Source organism: Nycticebus coucang, chromosome 5 (assembly GCF_027406575.1).
Source record: "Nycticebus coucang isolate mNycCou1 chromosome 5, mNycCou1.pri, whole genome shotgun sequence".
NCBI lineage: Eukaryota > Metazoa > Chordata > Mammalia > Primates > Lorisidae > Nycticebus > Nycticebus coucang.
In genome coordinates, this window is record NC_069784.1 from 125,403,767 (window position 1) to 125,421,616 (window position 17,850).

At 42.2% G+C, this 17,850-nt stretch overlaps 1 protein-coding gene across 1 annotated transcript in view; it reads right to left on the reverse strand.

The window, feature by feature from the left end:
• Positions 1–13,075, reverse strand: part of KATNA1 (katanin catalytic subunit A1) — a 42,993-nt gene extending 29,918 nt beyond the window's left edge. The window contains exons 1-2 of the mRNA XM_053591590.1: positions 12,823–13,075; positions 1,305–1,479 (exon numbers count right to left, since the gene is read on the reverse strand). Of these exons, the coding sequence (XP_053447565.1) occupies positions 1,305–1,466 (162 nt within the window). The 5' untranslated portion in view covers positions 1,467–1,479; positions 12,823–13,075. The remainder of the gene's footprint in view (positions 1–1,304; positions 1,480–12,822) is intronic.
• Positions 13,076–17,850: the final 4,775 nt, after the last annotated feature.

The following is a 17,850-nucleotide window of genomic DNA, read 5'->3' on the forward strand; positions in this document are numbered from 1 at the left end:
GGCAAGTGGACTGCTTAAGCTTAGGAGTTTGAGACCAGCCTGTGCAAGAGTGAGATACCATCTCTACTAAAAACAGAAAAACTATCTGGGTGTTATAGCAGGTGTCTGTAGTCCCAGCTACTAGAGGCTGAGGCAAGAACAGGAGCTTGAGGTTGCTGTGAGCTATGACATCATGGCACTCTACCCCGGGTGACACAATAATACACTGTCTGAACAACAACAACAACAACAACAAAAAGCAGTTCAATAGAATCTGAAGTATAATATATTCTACCTAGATCAGCTCAAAAAGGCTATTAATTTCTTAACCTTTCTCTCATGTGACACATTTAATTGAACCTTGCTGTAAATGCCACCCGCAAGTGGACCTGTAAGTTCAATAGTTTTCACTTATAAATTTGTATTGGTACTCGGTGACTGAAATTTCTCAAATAGGATTCAAATATGATCTGCTTTATAAAGTTCTAAAGAGAATATAGTGCCAGTGAGATTCACATGTCATTTACAGTTTTGACAATGGTCAAAAAAAGTTAACTTTTTTTTTTGAGACAGAGTCTCAAGCTATCGCCCTGGGTGGAATAACGTGGATGGAGTCACAGCTCACAGCAACCTCTAATTCTTGGGTTTAAGCGATTCTCTTGCATCAGCCCCCCAGGTAGCTAGGACTATAGGTGCCTGCCACAATGCCCAGCTATTTTTTTTTTGGCAGTTGTCATTGTTGTTTTAGCTGACCCAGGCCAGGTTTGAACCCATCAGCCTCGGAGCTATGGACTCCGCCACTGAACTCTATTTTTGTCACCTAAAAAATGTGATCTAAACCAAATGTCAGAACCATTACTTTTTAAAAAATCAATTAGATTCTGGCCAGGCACGGTGGCTCACGCATGCAATCCTAGCACTCTGGGAGGCCAAGGCAGGTAGATAGTCTGAGCTCTCGGGTTTAAGACCAGCCTGAACAAAAAGCAAGACCCCATGTCTACTAAAAAATAGAAAAACTGAGGCAAGAGGATCATTTGAGCCCAAGAGTTGGAGGTTGCTGTGCGCTATGATGTCATAGCACTCTACCCAGGGCGACAGCTTGAGACTCAGCCTCAAAAAAAATCAATTAGATTCCAACGACTAGAATAATTAAGTATAATTCATAATACTGTTGATGGTAATAGTGGACTATCACTAAAATATCAAATTTCAAGTAACAAATCATACAGTTTTAATGTAAAACTGCATATAGCATTGAGAATTGGTCTACATCTTCTCTTCTCGATACCTCAGCCCTTAAAACATACAGCAACCATGATTCTCACCTGTTGCCATTTCTGCTGGAGGTACGTATCTTTGACTGAGTATAGATACTTGTTCATTTGGTCAAGAACTCCCTGATAATAGACCATAGCAGAGTCATAGTTTCCCAGCAATGCATATTCACGAGCCAATTTTACATTCTCACTAATCATAAGAAGACTCATGCTCAATTGCAGGCTGAAAAAAAAAGAAAGAAACATTTTCATGTTACACATTTCTTAAAAATAAGTTCCCAAGATCTTTTTAGTAGTATACTTTCTAGTAGTACAGTTCCCTCAAGCAGCTCACAATCATACACACCTCCCTTTCCACCCCTGTGCATCTGTTCCTGCTATTTCCACTCCTTCAGAGATACACCTTGGTTCCCACGTCCACGCCCTACCCTGTCAAAGCCTAGCTCAGGTGGCAGATCTTCAGCATGTCCACCCCTTGAACTCCTCAGTTCAAATATAAACTCTTCCTCCTGTAAAGCCCCCTAACACTTTACCGTGATTTTTATCTCAAAGTACTTGTCTACTTTGAATTACAGTATATATAATTATGGTGTATATATATATATATAAAGACATATTTTAGTAATGTCTTATTTGTCCTAGACTAAGTTCTCTGAGAGCAGGATTTGCATCTCAAAGGTTATCAGACTGTAACCTCAGGGCATGACACACAAGTGTTACTAAACACCAGCAGAACGAATACTGAACGTTAGATATGTTTTTGGAGCCAGAAAGCATATGTATTTTGAAATCAGAAAAATCTCGGTTTGAACTGTAATTCTGATACCTTGTTCAAATCCCTTAACTTTATTTTAAGTCTCAGTTTTTGAACTTGTAAAATTAGGATAGTTACTACTTATAAGAATTGTACCCAGGAAGAATAAATGACTGTCTTTGTTTAAAAGATAGGTCTTTCTCCATTGCCCAGGCTGGAGCGCAGTGGCATGATCACAGCCTCCAACTCCTAGGCTCAAGTGATCTTCCTACCTCAGCCTCTCACATAGCTGTGACTATAGGTGAGCACCAGCACGCCCAGCTAATTTTTAAATTTTTTGGAGGACAGGGTCTTGCTATGTTGCCCAGGTTGGTCTTGAACGCCCGGCCTCAAACAATCCTCCTGCCTTGGCCTCCCAATGCATCGGGATTACAGGCATAAGCCAATAAATGACTATTTAAAGCACCTAGTATAAGCTTGGTGCCTATAGCTTAGCAGCTAGGGCACCAGCCACATATCTAGAGCTGGCAAACTTGAACTCAGCCCAGGGCCTGCCAAACAACAATGACAACTACAACAACAACAACACAAAATAGCCAGGTGTTGTGGCAGGCACCTGTAGACCCAGCTACTTGGGAGGCTGAGCCAAGAGAATCACTTAAGCCCAAGAATATGAGGTTGCTGTGAGCTATAACACCATATCATTCCATCAAGAGTGACATAGTGAGATTCTGTCTCAAAAAAAAAAAAAAAAAGTACCTAGTGTAATACCTAGCAAAGAGTAGGTCTTCAATAAATGCTAAAGGCTTCTTCCCTGAAACATCCTTCATCAAAGAACCTCACCCAATCTTTGCATTTTATTAGGATATGGATATGCGGACATGGATTTAAGCTTTAAAAGTTAGGTACCTAATATTTGCCTTGTTAATGCTGACAGTGATTACTATTATTTATTAACTATAAACAGCATGAAGTTCAAAGTTGGAAAGATTGGTATGCTTTTGAGAAGGCAATAATTTGAATCAGGAATGTGGCTATGGGAATAAAAGGTAGCAAATCTGAAACAGTGGTAAAAGAATTGTTAAAATTGCTTATGAATTCACTTTATGGAGAAGAAAATAAGGTTTCAAGCCTAGGGAACTAAAAAGCAATCACAAAAGATCACAGGAAGGCAGAGAAGATATATAAGCATGAAGGAAACAAGATTATTTTTGACTGAGTAGGAGTCAGTGGGATATCCAAATAAGTATATTTCATGGTACTGCAGAGCTAATTTTCTAGCTGTGTCCTTTCTGACCTTCACTGCGCTGGCCAACCTTTGCTCACTTTAGGCCCCTTGCCATAGAAGACAGAAAACCAGCAGTGGTAGCCTAGTAACAGAGACACCAGGGTACCTCAGGACAAACCTAGGCCTGGACAGGTTTGGGAGAGCTGGGGAGCTGATAAAAAAACAGAAGTCAACACAGCAGCTTTTAGTTTAAGAGTAGTCTCTTTCTGCCACCCTTCCATTTGCCTTAAGCTAGATGATGACAACTGAGTTAGACAGTTCTTAGGAAGAGCAGCACCTGAGAGGTGCCCTGAATAGCAAGACTGGGGCCAGTATGCAGTATCGACATGATGAGGAACGGCTGAACACCACTGCAGAGACCCACCACACCCCACCGATCACCACGAGAGAGAGAGAACACAATCGAGTAAGCCACCAACTCAGAAAGCTAGGAAAAAACTACAGAGCAGACCAAAAAAACATGAGAAGAGAAAAAAGGGCCAAATTTAAATAAAAACGAACAAGTCAAAAAGAAAATCTCAAAAAGCTAGAAAAGATCAATAAAACCAAAATCTGGGTCTTTGAAAAAAAAAAAAAAAATCAAGAAACAAATTTTTACCAAGACTGACCAAGAGGAGAAAAAGGGATATGTAAATAAACAAAATACAGAGTGAAAAAAAGAAAATGACTAGACAGATCTGAGATGAAAGAAAACAAAAAAAATTTTTTTCCTTTAATTGTTTTTCTCTTGCAGCCTAAAAAACAGAAAATATAATAAAAGACTTCCCACTGTAAAAAGCTCTAGGTCTAGAGGGTTTTTACAGACAGGTGGTTTTTCTGTTTCTTTGTTTCTTTGTTTTTACCAAACTACTTGTTTTTGGTTTTTTGTAGAGACAAGGTCTTCCTATTGCCCAGGCTGGTCTGGAACTCCTGGCCTCCAGCAATCCTCCGGCTTTGGTCTTCCAATTTCTTTGGATTACAAACGTGAGCCACTGCATCAGACACAGTTTTTAGCAAACGGTCAGTACAAAACAACTTTTTACAATCACATAAAAGGTGATCCAGAAAACAAGAGAAAAGCTGATCAACTCTTTTTTATGAGGCAGGGATCATAACTGAAACTGAATAAGAATAACACAAGCCCCATTTTACTTACAAATATGGAAATCTTTGGGGTTTTTTTGAGACACAGTCTCACTTGTCACCCTTGGTAGTGTGCCATAGGGTCACAGCTCACAGCAACTTCAAACTCTTGGGCTCAAGCAATTCTCTTGTCTCAGCCTCCCAAGTAGCTGGGACCACAGGTGCCCACCACAACGCCCAGCTATTGTTAGAGATGGGTCTTGCTCTTGCTCAGGCTGGTCTCGAATCTGTAAGCTCAGGCAATCCACCTGCCTTGGCCTCCCAGAGTGCAACCACAGATGTGAACCACCACACCTGACCTCAAATATGAAGATGTTAAATTAAGTATTAGCTTACCTATAATGCATGAACACACACACACACAACCATAATCAAGAAAGGTTTATCCCAGGAATGCAAGGATGATTTAAGAGTAGAAAACCTATCATTGTAACTCCTCATACTAATGGACAAAACTACTTCACACAAAAAGGGGTAAGCAGCCAGGTGCAGTGTCATGCCTGTAATCCTAGCACTCTGGGAGGACGAGGTGGGCAGATTGCTTGAGCTCAGGAGTTCGAGACCAACCTGAGCAAGTGTGAGACCGCCTTTCTACTAAAAATAGGAAAACTAGCCAGGCATCACGGCAGGCACTTGTAGTCTCAACTATTTGAGAGGCTGAGGCAACAGGATCTCTTGAGCCCAAGAGACTGAAGTTGCTATGAGCTATCATGATGCCACTGCACTCTACCCAGGGTGACAGAGACTCTGTCTCCAAAAGATAGATAAATACATACATACATATATACATACATACATAAAGGGTAAAGAGTACCAAGGGCAATTCACAAAAAAGAAAAACCCAAATTGCTAATAACTACAGAAACTAGTAAGAGAAGAATACAAACTTAAGCAATGACAGACCTTTTTTATTTACCAGATTCAAAATAAAATTAGTTAAGCCCAATAATACTAAGTGTTGGCAAGCTTTTAAGAAAAAGGAAAACCGGGCGGCACCCATAGCTCAGTGGCTAGGGCGCTGGCCACATACACTAAGGCTGGCTGTTCGAACCCAACCTGGGCCAGCTAAACAATGACAACTACAACAAAAACAAAAAAGGTAGCCAGGCATTGTGGTGGGTGCCAGTAGTCCCAGATACTTGGGAGGCTGAGGCAAGAGAATCGCTTGAGCCCAAGAGTTTGAGGTTGCTGTGAGCTGTGACACCATAGCACTCTACCCAGGATGACAGCTTGAGACTCTGTCTCAAAAATAAAAGGGGAGGAGGGGCAGCACCTGTGGCTCAGTGAGTAGGGCACTGGCCCCATATACTGAGGGTGGTGGGTTCAAACTCGGCTATAGCCAAAATGCAACTACAACAAAAAATAGTCAGGCATTGTGGCAGGTGCCTGTAGCCCCAGCTACTTGGGAGGCTGGGGCAACAGACTCGCCTAAGCCCAAAAGCTGGAGGTTGCTGTGAGCTGTGATGGCACATTACTCTACCGAGGGCAACAAAGTGAGACTCTGTCTCTAAAAAAAAAAAAAAAGGAAAACCTTACATACAAGTTATAGACATAAACTGGCACAGACATGGTAGAAAGCAATCCGGCAGCACTTAGGGAAATCGTGTATGCATATGCCCCATGGTCCTGCAATCCTTTTCTAAATATTCTAGAGAAAGTTTTATATACACCCATAAAGGGACTCGTCTGGGGATGTTAAAGACAAATCTGTTTGAGAAATCCAGGAGTTGGAGCCAATCTACTTCTTCCCTGCTAGAGGAATGTGGTAGATATAAACTATGGAATACCACATAGCAGAGAGAAACAATGAACGAAATTCATAAATAGCAATATGGACAGATCGTCAAAATCTAGCATCAGGTAAAAATAAATCTCAGACACAGAACACGATCTAAATCCCAATAACATTATATAAATAAAAATATACATATGTTACATAAAACATGTTTCTTAAAGGATACATATTAACACACATCCAAAAACATACATTAACATACATACATCAGAAGAGTCTTTGGAGGTGAAGAGGACAACGTGGGTCAAGGAATTGGATGAAGGGCAGAGGAGAGCCAAAAGCTAAAATACAATTAAAGGACCTTATATCTGTGGATAATCGCAGTGAGTCTCTAAGATAGTTCTCAATGACCTCTGCCTCCTATACCCATGCTCTTGAGTAATTACCTGCCCTTCAATGTGTGTTTGTAACAAATAATGGAATGTCATTTCTGAGATTAGTCTGTTATTTCCATCTTTCTCATTCTTACAGGCCCACTCAAAGAGAAACCAGCTACCATGTAGCGAGCTGCCCTGTGCAGAGGCTCACAAAGCAAAAATGCGGGAAGCCCCAGGCCAAAAACCAGTGAGGAACTGAATCTTGCCAATAACCATTAAGTGAGCTTGGAAGTTGAGCCTTAAAATGACAGCACTGCAGCCGATACCTTGATTACAGCTTTCGGAGACCTTCAGTCTAAGACACTCAACTAGGCATGCCCAGATTCCTGACACAAAGAAATTGAGATAACAAATATCTGCTGTTTTAAGCCTTGAAATTCTTGGGTAATTTGTTATGAAGCAATCCAGCTGTGAAATGAGATCTCTGAGTAACTCAAGACTGGGCATCTGAGGTCCAAAAGAAAAGGAGTAAGATCCCATGACCTAGTAGTGACTACCTGGATTCATGACCACTGATAATATTCCATCTTTAACAAAAGCTTCAGGGCCAGGGATAGTGGCTCTCTATTATTTTCTGACAGATCCCCAGGACCTAGAACCATGTTGGCATATAGGAGATTTTAGTAAATCTTTAAATGAATAAATGAATGAATACTGTCAGGTTTTGCTTCAACTACCAAGAATTTCTGGGCGGCGCCTGTGGCTCAGTGAGTGGGGCGCCAGCCCCATATGCCGAGGGTGGCGGGTTCAGACCCAGCCCCGGCCAAACTGCAACCAAAAAATGGCCGGGCGTTGTGGCGGGCACCTGTAGTCCCAGCTGCTCGGGAGGCTGAGGCAAGAGAATCGCGTAGGCCCAAGAGTTGGAGGTTGCTGTGAGCCGTGTGACGCCACGGCACTCTACCCGAGGGCGGTTACAGTGAGACTCTGTCTCTACAAAAAAAAAAAAAAAAACAAAGAATTTCTGACCTTTGTCTAGTTCCTGACCCTCAGCACACTTACACTCCTTGATCCTCAACTCATCCTTACCAAACTGAGATTACAGCTTAATTCCTCTGTGATTACTTGTGCCCTGAAGCCAGCCATGCCTTATAGTGACACCTAGTCTAGGCAAGGTTAGAAGAATATCACTGGGGCCAACTGCTGAAAGAACATAGTTGATCTGAATGAGCTTGATATCAAGCCTCTCCTTTCCTTAATAAACTCCCTCCAGATTCGTCTTTCCTTTCTCCCATTAAGAAAACCTAAATTAATTACTTACATATAGGTTGTCCTTAATTCTCTCTTTTTATCTGAGGGCCATGGTTGATTGGCCCAAAACTCATGTAAGTCACTCCACGCTTTCTTTCAAGGTTCTGTGTTTTAAACTTTTCTTTCTCATCAGAAAAATTCCTCAGAAGGCAGTGCCCATAGCTCAGTAGGTAGGATGCCAGCCACATACACCAAGGCTGGCGTGTTCGAACCTAGTCCAGGCCAACTGCAACAACAACAAAAAAAGCCAGGTGTTGTGGCGGGTGCCTGTAGTCCCAGCTACTTGGGAGGCTGAGGCAAGAGAATTAGTTAAGCCGAAGAGCTGGAGGTTGCTGTGACGCCACGGGACTATACTCAGGGCGACAGCTTGAGACTCTGTCTCAAAAAAAAAAGAAGAAAAAAGAAAAATTTCTCAGGAGCTAAGGAATCAACATTTTCTAATAAACACAAATGTAAAGTCAAACCAAGGCCACATTAATAAATAACCTGAAAAATCCCTGGTGATCAAAGAAGCAATGTGTTTACTCAAAATAGTATCAAAACACCTTCAGTTCACTAATGTTAAACAAAAGTAATTTTCCCCATTCCTTTAGTATTGTCGAAGCTAAAATATAGTTCTCAAATGAGTAACAACACTATAAATTTATGAAATTTTCCCAATTTTCAAAAATGTATCCTTAGGCTGGGTGCCCGTAACTCAGTGCTTAGGGCACCAGCCACATATTTTGGGGCTGGTGGGTTTGAAGTTGGCCTGGGTCTGCTAAACAAAAAAAATAGCTGGGCGTTGCGGTGGGTGCCTGTAGTCTCTTGCCCAGCGAGGCTAAGGCAAGAGAATCACTTGAGCCCAAGAGTTTGAGGTTGCTGTGAGCTATGATGCCACAGCACTCTACCAAGGGTGACAAAGTGAGACTCTGTCTCAATAAAAAAAAAAAAAAAAAGTATCCTTAGCATTGCTAAAATTATACTGCAAAAGACAGAAACTGGGTCTACCTAGTACAATATCTGGCAATATTTGAAAAAAATGACTATTTAGAAAAAAGCTAATAAGCCAAATTTTAACTATAACTTTTTACAGTTACTATGAACTAAAAACATTAGTTATTGGTTCAACATTAATAGAACACTTATGAAAGTGAGATTGCCCCAAAATTCAAGCTCTTGCTTACCCAGAATATTAAATAGAAAAATAACCATGGGCTATGCCTGCTTCATCTCATAGCAAGGTTTTCCTTTACACTATTCTAATAGGACCATCATTTTGCTTACAAGGCCTGAGTAGGTACAACTTTGCTAACGACTAAATTTATTTAAATTGAGTAAGAGGCATTGGGGAATTGCAAGTAACAGAGTCAAAATTTTTTAATACTGGTAGCGCCTATAGCTCAGTGGGTAGTGCACCGGCCATATACAAAAAGGGTGGTGGTTCAAAAGCCCAGCCTGGGCCAGCTAAACAACAATGACAACTGCAACAAAAAAAGCCAGGCATTGTGGCAGACACCTGTAGTCCCAGCTACTTGAGGCAAGAGAATTGCTTAAGCCCAAGAGTTTGAGGTTGCTGTGAGCAGCGAAAGCACAGCAAAAGCACCCTCTACTGAGGGTGATATAGTGAGACTCTGTCTCAAAAAAAAAAATTGTGGGGTGGCACCTGTGGCTCAATGGAGTAGGACACCGGCCCCATATGCCGGAGGTGGCGGGTTCAAACCCAGAGCCGGCCAAAAACTGCAAAAAAAAAAAAAATTGTTTTTAATACTAAAAACTCCATTTTACAGGAAATTTTCTAGCAAACAATATATATGCAATGCAGTTAGTGTCTGCACAAAGAAACTAAAAGTGTTCTTTTCTTCTCTTCTAGGATTAGGAAAAAGTGACCAAAGAAACTAAAAAACAGGGGCAGCGCCTGTGGCTCAAGGAGTAGGGCGCCAGTCCCATATGCCAGAGGTGGTGGGTTCAAACCCAGCCCCGGCCACAAAAAAAAAAAAAAAAAAAAAAAAAACTAAAAAACAACAGGTTAACAGATCCAAATATTTGAGCCTAAGATTCTTATACTCTTTCCAAACAACAAATACGGGGACCTCCCTATTCCACACCTAAAAAAAGATAGCTTATCCATGTGATTTTAAAAGAAATTTTAGGCTGAGTTCCTAAAATTTTAGGCTGCAGTTCCTAAAAACTGCAGTGTCATGCAGTTTTTACCAAGTCATGCATAGGTAATTTATTAAAAAAAAATTTAAGGTACACCAACTGAGTTGTACGGAACTGCATTATAGACAAAAATAAGAATTAGATCTTGATATCCTTGATTACTAGAAGGGATATCATTTGATTCTAAGTTCTTTTTTCTTTGTTTGCTAATTGGAGAGAAGCATATTATCAAAGCATAGACTAAAAATCTGCATCAATGTTGAAAGCCTGAAAATGTCTTTAAAATATTTATCTGCCAAATTTCTAAAAAAAAAAAAAAAAAAACCAGATCATGAAACTCAATTATGCACTTTAGTGAACCAAGTGTGTGTGACTTTAAAAGTGGCAAAACAGGGCGGCGCCTGTGGCTCAGTGAGCAGGGCGCCGGCCCCATATGCTGAGGGTGGCGGGTTCAAACCCAGCCCCGGCCAAACCGCAACAAAAATATAGCCGGGCATTGTGGCGGGCGCCTGTAGTCCCAGCTACTTGGGAGGCTGAGGCAGGAGAATCGCCTAAGCCCAAGAGTTGGAGGTTGCTGTGAGCTGTGTGACGCCACGGCACTCTACCGAGGGCAATAAAGTGAAACTCTGTCTCTACAAAAAAAAAAAAAAAAGTGGCAAAACACTGGTAAGCAATTTTCAAGATGTTCATCTCTGGGATATAAAAGAAATCATATGCTAATATACATCAGTCACTGATGATTATGAATAAGCACAATAAATGAGTGACCCATGACCAATTATAGCATGGCATATATTTTTCTTAGCTATGTAATCATCATATGATAAATACTGAAGTACAAGAAAGTTATCACTATTTTAAAAAAAAGCACTACCACCACCACCACCACCACCACAAAAAACCTTTTCAGAAAAAAAAATTATACATACAAATTCCCCTATATACCGAGGATTCAAAAAAAAAATTTATACCTACTTTAAGTGATCTTGTTGGGAGTTAAATCGATCATTCCCAAGAAGTACATGAATTGCAGTAGCATGTCTAGCTACACTTGACTGGTAAGAGTACCTTCCATTTGACTCAGAACCTATAGCTCAGCAGCTAGGGCACCAGCCACCCACACCGGAGCTGGTGGGTTCAAATCCAGCCCAGGCCTGCCAAACAACAATAACAATTACAACCAAAAAATACCCAGGCATTGTGCTGGGTGCCTGTAGTCCCAGCTGCTTGGGAGGCAGAGGCAACAGAATCACTTAAGCCCAAGAGTTTGAGGTTGCTGTAAGTTGTGATGCCATGGCAGTCTACCCAGGGCGACAGAGTGAGAATGTCTCAAAAAAAAGAAAAAAGAAAAAAAAAAAAAAGAGTACCTTCAATTTAACTTTTAAAAGTAATACATAGATAAAAGCTCTTAAAATGTGTGTACATTTTTTTGGCAACGTCTTTATGTATTTGGTAAACTTCCTTTCAGTTCACCCTAAACAAAACAAATCAGTAAGTACAGTAATTTAAAAGCCATATCCAAGCCCTATCAATAAACACTACAAATAAAATCTATTTAGCATGTTATCAACATTGACCATATTGATGTGAAAATGCTGTATTTTTAAACAGTCAAGTTGCTAAAAAAAAATGTTGCAAACAGAAATCCAACAATGTTGGTAATACACTAAATTCTACAAGATTCTGTAATCCTCAATATATGTCAGAATTGTGATACTGTTTCCAAATGAGCTGCAGAATCCTTCCTAGAGTACACAGTATGCCTACTACTGAATCTATAAAATATAAAAGTTTCTTAAATAACCAAGGCCAGAAAGAAGCTTTATATAGCTCTTCATAGTCTAGGAATGCTGTAAAGTTGATTAGCGCTGCCTTTTTTTTTTTTAAGGTAGGTTATAGGCCATAAGTTGTTAACACAAAACAAAGAATTTTGCTCCTATTTCTTGGTATAAGAACTCACTGATTACAAAAACCATCTCCTTTGGAAAAGGAAATAGGGCTACATATTGAGACATTTAGAATTGTATAAACATTACAAGACTCTTTCTTGACACGTAAGTTGACTATCATTGTGACTAAATATCAAACATCTATCGCACACATTCTAAAACATCGGGAATAGTTTTCAGCGGTAACTAAAGGTCTGATTTCAAAGAAATCATAAATTAGTACTTACAAGAGAAAAAGCTGTTGGAAGTCAGTAACTATAGGCGGCACTTCGCAGTTAAAAAAAGAAACTACTTTTGATTAAATAAGGGTTTGAGATTATGCTTTGCAAGACTTAAGGATCCACGTTTATCTCTTTGTCATTTTATATATATAGAACAAATATTTCGAGGATTAAGTTTCTAAAAGGTACCAACTCTAAACAAAAAGGGCCATAAGCCTCCCAGGGGACGCCCAGCTCTAGAATAAATATTTAAAGAAGTAACATACTGAACAATATCTCACCAACCTAACAGACTGTAAGAAGGCAAGATGCATTCTAACGTCGTAACTTTTCCTGGTTTATCAAGGGCGAGGGCTTAGAGGAGAGGGTGGGGTGGGCGTGGGCGGATTCGAGAAGGTACCAGTCAAAAAAGAAAACAAATAAAAACACATTCTCTCGGCCGGTGACGTTGATAGGATCCACAGGAGCCGCTGAACAATTCCTGGCTGGACAGGATTCCTCAGGTAGGCGGATTGTCGCCTGAACCACTGGGGTCAGGGACAACAGCAAGGATCTAAGACCCCGGCGCACGCACGGGCAGGCTTACCGCAGGATGCCCAGCGGGCTCTTACTGCAAAACCAGCCCCGAGTTCGAGGACCCTGGGTGCCAGAGGAGCGCGGGAGCACTCACCTGTGGCGGCCCAGGCTCCTCGGGAGAGCGTCCACAGCCAGGTGCACAGGAAGGGCCGAGTGGGGCTCCTGCTAGCGAGGAAAGAGGGGCTCGGCCCAGCCCCAACCACCCCGCTTTCGGCTCACGGATCACTTCTGCCCAGTCAACCGTCGCCAGCCCGGGGTCCGGCTTCTGTTCGCCGAGAATTTGAAGGCAAACCCGCCAGGGTCACTTCCGGTACTGGGGGCAGCCTGGGCGACTCCGGCGCACGCGGGGCGACGCCCCGGGAGCGAGGACGCCAGGCGGCGTGCGCGCGCCGGGCGGGACGGGCGGGGTGGGGGTGTGGCCGGGCTCTGGAGCGCGCCTGCGCAGTTTCTCGCCGCCTTCGCGCGGCGGCCGGCAAAAATTCGGAGCGGTGTTGACCCGAAGCGGTACTTCCTCAGTACGTCGTTATCTTTTTGGAGTGCTTACTCACTTTCCCTCCCATTTGGTTTTTGACCACACTCCACAGAGATTAGGAGGTCAGAGTGGCTATTCTACAGATGAGTGTCAAGGAACAAGCAATTCGTTTATGACAAATCCTGTTTTAGAACCTCGTACTGTACTCAGAATTCATCAGGAGGACTCTATGTTATGACACAATGGGATAAAATAGGGAAGGTGGAAGCAAAGGTATTCGGTTACGCTGCTGGTGGAATTTTATTTTCTTGTATATTTTTGGTCACCCTTTTAATATAAGCAGAAAAGGACGGTTAGGATGTTTCAGGATTTACAGGTATGTACGACACTGTGCTACTGGCTGGGCTGCCTCTTGTCTCACTCTCCATCTAAGAGGCAGTTTTTCCCACTGGTTTAGGCCTGTAATCCTAACCCCTTGGGAGGTCGAGGCGGGAGGAGCCGTTGAGGCCAGGAGTTTGAAATCAGCTTGGTCAAGCAAGACCCTATCTGTGCAAAACCCCCCCCTCCAAGCCGACGCGGTGTAGTGCTGCAGAACTGTAGTCCAAGCCACTCATGAATGCTGAGCCAGAAGGATCTCTTGAGTCGAGGAGTTAAGAGTCTGCAGTGAGCTAATGATGACGCCACTGCTCTCTAGCCTGGGCAACAGAGTGAGAGCCTGTCTCTTAAAAAATAAATACACGTTTTCCTTCAGGAAAGCATGGTAATTAAAATTCTAACATTAAAGCATCCCAGTAATTTAATAACTATAGACATGCAAAAGCGATTCATCCTGGTATAGTGGCTGGCTACAAATATATATATATATATATAATTTTTTTTAAATTAGCCAGAGATAGTGGTGCATGCCTGTAGTACCAGCCACCCCAGGAGGCTGAGGTAGAAAAAAGATAAAGGTTAAATTTATTAATTAGGTGATTAATCTGTACTTCCTAGAATTGTTTTTTCATTCCAAAAAGATATAATAAATATAATCTTGATACCTTCAAACTATAGAGTCAAAATTAGTTGTGGCTTATTAAACTAGAGTTTGAGGACATACCTGGGAAAAACACAAACAATAAAAGCACATATGACCTGTGCCCTCCAAAGGTCTTAGGAAGTCAGTATTTAAGGAGAGGCAGGTAGACAGTGAGACAAATGGTTGCCTTCTTGTGAGGCTCTAATTAATGCTCAATAAATCTATGTTTTACATAAGATAAGGTGAACATTTGAAGAAGAGGAAGTAGAGAGAAAAGTTGGTTATGTAGCTCTTTCAGTGTGGGCAAGGGAGTGATTGATTTCCTCTCATGCTTGTTCTATGTCTGTGGAGATATGCCCACATTGTCAGTGTGAGATTTAACAGAACTCAGGTTTACGAATTTCCTTAGGCTGTAGACCCAAGGTTGCAATTGACATGCACATGTTTTATAGGGGGCTATATATCTGTTAAGTTTTAGGGCTTATAACAAATTTCTTTATAAATAGTGAAGACAGCCATCTGGAGAAGCATAAGACCATTTGTCATTGTGGAAGCCTGGCCTCTACGTCATGTTATGACACCGGGTTTTGAAATCACTACCATCTGATAAAGGATGGCAGTGTTGCATGACTCAGTTTCCAGGCTTAACTCTTCCCATGGCATAATGAGTTTGGGGGTCCTAAGATTTGATTTTCCTTTATAGTTTCTTGTGCTCTATTACAATAGAGTTCACATCCACCTAGGCACAGCTATTACAATATTTTCTACTTAGTTAAGAATTTTACTGGGCAATGCCTGTGGCTCAGTGAGTAGGGTGCCAGCCCCATATACCGAGGGTGGCAGGTTCAAACCCGGCCCCGGCCCAATTGCAACAACAACAACAAATAGCCGGGTGTGATGGCAGGTGCCTATAGTCCCAGCTACTCGGGAGGCTGAGGCAAGAGAATCGCCTAAGCCCAAGAGCTGGAGGTTGCTATGAGGTGTGACACCATGGCACACTTCTGAGGGCAACAAAGTGAGACTGTCTCTAATAAAAAAAATTTTTTTACAAGACTTTAGGCTTAGCACCCATAGCTCAGTGGTTAGGGCGCCGGCCACATACATCAGTGGGTTCGAATCCGGCCCAGGCCTGCTAAAACAATGACAATTACAAAAAAAAAATAGCCCACCACATTGTGCTGGGCGCCTGTAGTACCAGCTATGTGGGAGGCTGAGGCAAGAGAATCACTTAAGCCCAAGAGTATAAGGTTGCCGTGAGCTGCGATGGCACAGCACTCTACCGAGGGCAACACAGTGAGACTCTGTCTCAAAAAAAAAAAAGACTTTAAGCCTCATGAAACATTCTATTTTGTTGACCATTATATACTCAGCACCAAACACTGGTACACAGTAAGCGCTCAATAAGTATTTGCTGGCTGAATGGATGCATTTCTCTTGAATTGCTTTTATTTATTTTAGAGATGAGGTCTTGCTATATTACCCAGGCTGCAATGTAATGGCAAGATCATGGCCACTTGAGCCTAGGCTTGTGTCATACTCTTGCCTCAGCCTCCCAAGTACCTGGACAACAGGTAGGAGCCCCTGTGCCCAGGCCTTAATCTTCATCTTTTATGTGAGTGCGAAGATACGCTAACTTATAAAGCCAATTTACAGTTTAACAACTTATAAAAGGGCTCAGCACCAGCCACGTGAACCAAAGCTGGCAGGTTTAAACCCGGCCCAGGCCAGCTAAAACAATGACAATTGCAACAAAAGAAAAGCCAGGCGTTGTGGTAGGTGCCTGTAGTTCCAGCTACGGGAGGCTAAGGGAAGAGAATCACTTAAGCCCAAGAGTTTGAGGTTGCTATGAGCTGTGATGCCATAGCACTCTACTGAGGGCAACATAGTGAGACTCTGTCTCAAAAAAAAAAAAAAAAGAAAAAGGCACAAAAGGAACGCATATTGTGTGGTTCCACTTATAGGAAGTTCTAGAACAAGCAAAACTAATCTATAGTAAGGGCTGGTCAGTCGTTGGTTGTCTGAGGCTGGATTCAAAGGAAATTGACTGCAAAGAGGCCCAAGGACCTGTTTTGAGGTGATGGGTGATGGGAATATTCTGTTGGGGTAGTGGTCGCCCAGAGTGTATATACTTACCAAAACTCATCAAACGGTACGTATAAAATGGATACATTTTGTTGTATGTAAATTGTACCTCAATGAGGATTTTTTTTTTTTTTTTTGTGGTTTTTGGCCGGGGCTGGGTATGAACCGGCCACCTCCGGCATATGGGACCGGCGCCCTACTCCTTGAGCCACAGGGGCCGCCCTTTTTTTTTTTTTTTTTGAGACAGAGCCTTAAGCTGTTGCCCTGAGCAGAGTGCTGTGGCATCACAGCTCACAGCAAACTCCAACTCCTGGGCTCAAGTGATTCTACTGCCTCCGCCTCCCAAGTAGCTGGGACTGTAGGCACCCGCCACAACGTCTGGCTATTTTTTGGTTGCAGCCGTCATTGTTGTTTGGCGGGCTGGGCTGGTATATGTGACTGGTGCCTTAGCTGCTTGAGCCACAGGTTCTGAGCCCCAGTGAGGATTTTCTTTTCCAATGAGGATTTTTTTAAGTTGAAAGACAATGCAAGTGGCTTACATTCACTACTTCTATTTCTTTACTAGTTTTATTAGCGGGTTATGTTATAGTAACCCCTAAATCACAGAGTCTTAAAACAACAGGTATTTTTTTCTGATCTACTGTATATGTTCACAGCGGAGGAGATGCAGGCACAGGGACCCTTGGCAGGAAAACAAAACAAAAGAGATGAATGGGACAGCTTCTGCTAGGATGTGACACACGCCAATGAAATGCAGACATTTCATTGGCCAGAGCAAGTCATGTGGTAGAGCTGGACTTCAAAGGAATGGGGGTGTTCAGTTTTTTGGTGTGCCTTGAAGGACAAACAGAATACTTGTACACCACCTTCATGACCATTTCTACCCTCACGACCCTTTTAAAATGATTGTGTCCAAACTGGAACTCAGAAATCTGAGATGATAATTTCCTGTTGAATGGTCAGATTAACTTGGCAGGATCACAGGACACATGAAGACAAGTTATGGGAGAAGAGAGAAAGGGAGGTACCAGCTACAGAGTTTAAATTTTCAGTAGACAAAAAGGAACCACTGAAAAGTTTTCAAATAAAGGCATAAATTATATAGCAAAGATTAATTTGGCAGTTAAGAGAAAGAAGGTTTGGAGGGGAGAGGGAATAGATTGAATGACTGTTGCAAGAGTTGTTGTGACCTCTGGAATTACACAGAAAGGGAAGGGTGGTGGCTCTCGCCTGTGATCCTAGCACTCAGCCTGAGGCAGGTGGATTATTTGAGCTCAGGAGTTCAAGACCAGCCTGAGCAAAAGCTCTATAGAAATAGCTGAGTACTATGGGAGGTGCCAGTAGTGCCAGGCTTGAGGGAGGTTGATGCAAGAGTTTTGCTTAAGCCCAAGAGTTTGAGGTTGCTATGAGCTACGATGCCACAGCACTCTACCAGGGGCAACAAAGTGAGACTCTGTATCAAAAAAAAATTCCCCTCTCCATGGGAAAGACTCCGTGGATTGCAGACTAATATAGCCTCTTTGGAAAGAAGTATGGAGAATCCTCAAACA